At 38.3% G+C, this 6,650-nt stretch overlaps 1 gene segment (V, D, J or C); it reads left to right on the top strand.

Annotated features, from left to right (window-relative positions):
* The first annotated feature begins 478 nt into the window (after nt 1-478).
* Nucleotides 479-6,650, top strand: part of LOC103605355 — a 7,657-nt gene continuing 1,485 nt past the window's right edge. Inside the window, 1 exon segment of the V gene segment in view lies at nt 479-527. Within this exon segment, the coding sequence occupies nt 479-527 (49 nt within the window).

Raw genomic sequence — 6,650 nt, 5'->3', positions numbered from 1 at the left:
GCTTTTGACAGAACTTGATCAGCTAAACTTAAACTTTACATGAAACTGCAGAGGGTGAAAAACAGCTAAGACACTCTTGAAGTAGAAAACCCAAGTGGAGGGATTCCATCTACCACTGTCAAGAGTTATTGTAAAACCACAATAGTAAAGCTCGTATGGCATGGAGATTAGTTACACAGTGAGTTATATTTATATATCCATATATATGTCCTTACCAAATCCATATCCCTACCTCTATTTATATATCTTAGAAAGGTTAACATATAGAATTTATTTATAATAAGTCACCTACACATTAATAAATTAGTTATATTTACTGAGTTTGGATCAAAGCTTTGCTTCTGACACCATGGAGTGTTGTTGCTGAGTAACACAAAACAGTAACATGACAATTGTGAGACAGTAAAGGGACCGCGTCACAAGAAGTTTGCTGATGGGCAGTGAGAAAACCTCATCCCTTTGCTACTTTGACACAACCATGGGCACAAGGCTCCTCCGCTATGTGGCTCTTTGTCTCCTGGGAGCAGGTGAGTCCTGCACAAGAGAAAAACCTTTGTCCTGGGCTTGCCGACTCCCAGACCCAAGCCTTTTCCCTTGTCAGGGTCTCTCCTGAGCTCTGCCTATAGCTTCTGTTTTCTTCTCTTTCAGGCTTTTTGGATGCCAAAGTTACCCAGACTCCAGGACATCTGGTGAAAAAGAAAGAACAGAAAGCAAAGATGGAGTATATCCCCCAAAAAGGACATACTTTCATTTTCTGGTATCAGCAGAGCCAGAATAAAGAGTTAAAGTATTTACTTTCCCTTCAGAATAATCAAGTTCTTGATCAAATAGAGACACACAAGAAGCGATTCTCAGCTGAATGCCTTCAAAACTCACCCCGCACCCTGGAAATCCTGTCCTCTGAACCCGAAGACTCAGCACTGTATTTTTGTGCCAGCAGTGAATCCACAGCACTGAAATGTTAGTTCCTCTTAGTTCACAAACTCATCATAGACCTAACTCAGGAAGCAGGTGATGTATTAGGTTGGAAAGAAGTAACAGAAATTGACTGGAGCTAGCTTAAGGCACAGTGAAATTTACTGCACTACAAGGCTAAATGGTATTTGGCAGAAGTCAAAAAATGATGAACAGACAATTCTGAAAAAGCACTCCTTAGGCCAGGGTCTGGAATGGCTGCACTTCAAGCTCTCATTTTTTTTTCTTCTATTCTGTCTGCCTCATGCTGCTTTTTTCTCCCTGTACACCATCCTTCTCTTTTTGTCCAGTCCTCATGGTGAGAACAAGATGACCGGTAAAGGTGACAAATTCAGTTGGCATCATTCCACCACAGTGATAAAGATTAGCTTAGCTCTTTCCAAGCTTGGGTTTAAAATCCCAGGAGAAAAATAGGCAGTCATGATCCAGCCAGGAAGTTTCTCATGGAGCACTCAACTCTAGCCATGTATGTATATATTTAAAATCACATACATGTTATTTCATTATGCATGCAATTCTGTCTTATATTTTTCCACTCAGCTCAAAGTGAGTGAAATGCTCCATTTCTCTATAGGTACATGCTGTTTGTTGCTTCTAAATGATACCTAATGTTCCAGGTCCACTTCTTCAGGAATAGACAACAATTTTCCTCCAATTCCTGCCAGCATTGAAAATTCTTGTACGTATTCCTTCATAGACCTGTAGGACTGCTTTATGGAATTGTGTACCCAGAATCATGACTGCTGAGACATGGAATACTATGTATAGTTTATTTTATATATCTAAATACCACCAGAGGGATCTTCAGAATCACTGTATAAGTCTACAATCCCACATAATAGTGAATGAGAAAATATGAATATAAAAAAAAATTCATATGAGTGTGGAAAGAAATAATATCAGTGAAAAAGTGTTTGAGAACACTTAAAAATGAGCAACGTCGCCCGGTTTGATCAAGGACCTAGTCAGAGGGTTACTCTCATAAACTACTTAGAATAGTGTCAGTTGGACAATATGGATCAAGAACTTTAAAAATACTTATTCTTGAGAATTTGACTTTAGGTTAAGTTGAGTAGTTGTTACCGTATTTGTCCTATTTTCATAAGCCACCATAAAATTTGACAAAAGTTTTAGGCAACTGTTTTCAGACATTAGACGACAGGCAGCACAGGGTCACCATCACTGGGAAGGCGGAGACATAGAAGGGGAATTTCACTCTTGCCTCACGGCTTTGTCTGGATGCAGTTTTCAGGCTGCAGCCCAAGGATATGGAGCCTGAGCGGGGCACAGTGGTCTTGCAGAGTAGGGAGGCCGAGGTGATCGACTTCAGGGCTGTGGACGTGACTGATGTTTGTACGGGGAAGGTACTGTAGAGAAGAAAGCTGTGTAGAATAAGACCTCCAAATACTGCACGGGGTCCACTTAAGTTCCTGGTCAAATACTAAGCAGCAGATGCACAGAGAAAGCCTCCCTAAGTAAGGCCTGGCAGGGAGCACTTGCTGGGTAGCTGTGAGAGGAATGGAGATTCTTGTGGTCACACAGTCTAAGGAGAGATTAATTTTGACCAGCTAGAGTGGTGGGACCGCCCTGAATTTCCTGGGAACATAGCTGGCACCACAGAGGGGTCACACTTCAGGAGAAGAGCTACCAAGATTCCAGAAGAAGAGACGCTCTAGAACCGCCCTCAGAAAGCTCAACAAGACTCAAAATGATCGACCAGATCTCCGAATAAACTGGCTGCCTTTTAGAGAAAAATATCTCAGCACTCTCTAAATTAAGGCAAAAATGAAATCTAGACTCTCAACAATGTAGCACCCACAATTTCAATCTTGAAATGAAAAAGTATTAAACATAGGAAGAAATGGGAAAATATGACCCATATACAGTAAAAAACAAACACAACAAAACAACAACAACAACAACAACAAAAAAAAAACAGGCAATAGAAACCAATCCTGAATAACACAGATGTTGGATATTTTAGATGAGGATTTTTAAGCAGTTATTGTAAAGATATGTTCATGGACTTAGAGGAAAATATGGTCATAATTTGGTCAATTGACAAAATTGATTAACTCATAGCAATTAAAACATAAAGGGAAAAGACACAAATTACCATACCACCATTGAAAGAATGAATATCTCTACAGGTACAACAGACATTAAAATTATGATCGAATATTATAAATAAGTATATGCCAATAAATTCTACAACCTAGATGTAATAAAATTATTTGAATGAAAGAATGAATATCTCCACAGGTACAACAGACATTAAAATTATCATAGAATATTATAAATAAGTATATGCCAATAAATTCTACAACCTAGATGTAATAAAATTATTTGAAGTTACCAAACAGATTCAAGACAAAATAAGAAACGTGAAGAATCTGACATGAAGAAAATTGAATTATTTATCAAAAACATTCTCTCAAAGGAAACTACAGACCCAGATTTCTTTCATGATAAATTCTATAAAACATTTAAGAAAAAAAGAATACCCACCTTACACAAACTTTTTCAGAAAACAGAAGAGCGGGAAATACTTCACAAAACGTTATATGAAGCCAGCAAAACCCTAATGCTAAAATCGGACAAAGTTATTACAGAACAACATCTTTTATGACCATGGTTGAAAAAGTATTCTTCACAACATATTACCAAATCAAGTGAATTTATTGCAGGAAAAACAATGGTTTCACATTCAGAAGTCAATGTACTTCACCATATCAGCAGAATATTGGAGAGTAATCCTTTGACTATTTTAATAGATATAGAGAAAACATTTGACAAAATTCAGTACTCATTCAAAATAAACACTCTCAGCAAACTGGTAACAGAAGAGAACTTTCTTAATCTGTTGAAAATTATCAATGAACAATCTCCCACTAACATCCTATTTAATATTGAATGTTGAGCACTTTCCTCCTATAAGGTACAAGGCATAATGTTTTCTCTCTACTTTTATTCAACATTATATTGGAGATCTTAACCAGTGCAATAAGGCAACAAAAATAAAATACGAATTTAAATACTGAAAAAGAAGAAGTAAAAGTATCCCTACTTTCAGATTACATAGTTTTTTATATAGAAAACCCCAAGACATCAACGGACCACAACTAGAAATAATTAGCGAATTTCGCAAGATCACAGGATACAATGTCAATATAAAAACAAAAAAATCGATTGTTTCCTTCTCACTACTTGCAAACAATTGGAAAAGAAACTTCTGAAAATGCCATGAACAATAATTTCAATAACAAATCACTTTGGAATTAATTCAGCAAAAGATGTCCAATGAAAAGCTACAAAACATCACAAAAATACATCGTGTTTATGGATAGGAAGTTTTAAAGCATTAAGATGTCAACTCCCTCAACAAATGATTTTGGAAAAATTGGGCAATCACATTGAAAATAAATAAACCTTTAGTATTACCTAACGCCATAGATGAAAATCAATTTGAGATGTATCATAGACCTAATTGCAGAAGCTGAAACTAAATTTTCTAGAAGAAAACATAGAAAAATATCTTTGTGAGCTGAGGAAAGGCAGAATTTTCTTAGGACACAGAAAGCACTAACCAGCAGTAAAAAATAATCGTTTCTCCTTTGGCACCCTTTGTGTCAGAGGATGTGTGGCACACAGGTCAGTAACTCAACGAGAGCGNCTGAGGAAAGGCAGAATTTTCTTAGGACACAGAAAGCACTAACCAGCAGTAAAAAATAATCGTTTCTCCTTTGGCACCCTTTGTGTCAGAGGATGTGTGGCACACAGGTCAGTAACTCAACGAGAGCGTTCACCAGTCCTTAGGGCCACGTCCATACACACAGCACGCAGCTGAACGTGGTATGTGGGTAAGACTGAGAAGTCTGTGCTCTGCCTGTAGTAAAGGAAAGGTCAGATGGAAAGTGGATTATAAATATGATTTGAGGGGCGTATGAGCCAGCCCACAGTAGAGGACATATTGCCCATGCCCTTAAAAACCCTCTCAGCTATCCAGAAATTGGGTATCTTTTTCAATTCCATCCCCATCCAATTAGGAGTCTCCTCCATTCATTCCTCTGATAATCTCTTGCTCCTCTTGGGCACAGACTCTGCTCCCTGAACAATTACTTCTTCTTTCCTTGCTGTGCATCTTCAAATCTCTGCCTGGAATGGGCGGGAAAACGGCCTTTCAACCACTGGACCTGAGCCCTCCGTTCTCTCGACTGATCTGACCCCCAAGAATAGTTTATATTCAGCTTCCAAATCTCAGTTCCACTCAAATTGCTGCTCACAGCAGGGGGCAGCAAAACAATGCTGACCTTAAGAATTACAAANCACTCAAATTGCTGCTCACAGCAGGGGGCAGCAAAACAATGCTGACCTTAAGAATTACAAATAAGGGCAATGATATTTTTCACATTAAAGACAATCTCATAGTGACAGTTTTCATTATCATCATCCTGTTTGCACTAACTGAGCCCCTAGATAAGCAATTGACTGGAATAAATCCACGTTTCTGTTGGTATTATTAATAGAGAACGTTAACCAAAAAAAAAAAAAAAAAAAGGGGGGAGAGGTCGCTGGACTATGTCATATGGAATGTGTGCAGTGACCGTACACTGTGCTTGGGAACCCCTAAATAAAGCAGCAACTATTCAAAATATGACAGGAGAGGGAGAAGTAGGTGGGAAGTATGTTGACAAGAGAGGCCATGAGTTGGTAATTATTGATAGTGGGCGACGTGGGGACACGGAGGCCCATTATTTTATTACATCTACTTTGCATATATTTGACATTCTCAGAATAAAAATTAAAAATATTACAAAAGAAGACTTTACCAATTTGATATGCAGCAAGATTGATTAGCGTAGGATGCACAGTGTATCCGTGGATGAGGGCGAGCCAGGACAAGCACACGGTTTTGCATGACCGCTGGAGCTGTGCTTGTAATACGCTGAAGTGAAATATTGAACACTTTGATCTTAAAATCGGGAACAAATTATGTTATGATAAAATGACCTCTTTAACGAATTCAAAATGTGAGTGAATATATTAAGTACTTCTTAGACATGCATACCCCACATTAAGTGAATACCTTCCTGTAATGAGCTAATATTTTCAGTAAAGATCTGCACCCAGAAAACAACTAGAAAAGCAGGAGCTATTGAAGAACAGGAGCAATTTGGAACTAAGTTAGTAATTTTTCCCTTCTCAAAACAAACGAATAAAAACCTCAGACTCTAGAGAATATATTCAAATGGCATAGTTTACGTAGACCTAAATTAGAATAAATGAATAAATGCAGAAAAAAGAGAGGAATGTTATACAGACGTAACATTCCAGTGCGAACAGATATTCCCTTTATTTGAAAGGGTTCTGAATTTTCCCCATAACCTATTTTATCAGGAGGAGGATGCTTTCTTGAACAACTGAGATAGATACACTAGGAAAGAGGGAGCAGAAAACTCTGGCAGGGGGCCCGGCGATAGTGCGCCGCTTGGGAAGCGCAGTGGCTCTCCCGCCGAGGGTTCGGATCCCCACACACGGTACGGGCGCGACACTGAGGGTTGTGATCCGTTGCCGGCCACGAAAAAAAGACAAAAAGGAAAATAAATAAACAAACAAATAAATAAATAAATAAAAAGAAAAAAGAAAACTCTGGCAGTTGTCAGTGAAGAACCAGG

The sequence above is a fragment of the Galeopterus variegatus genome, unplaced genomic scaffold (assembly GCF_000696425.1).
Source record: "Galeopterus variegatus unplaced genomic scaffold, G_variegatus-3.0.2 Scaffold5757, whole genome shotgun sequence".
Lineage (NCBI taxonomy): Eukaryota > Metazoa > Chordata > Mammalia > Dermoptera > Cynocephalidae > Galeopterus > Galeopterus variegatus.
Note: the sequence above shows the minus strand (reverse complement) of the source record. Positions and strands in the feature narration are given on the sequence as shown.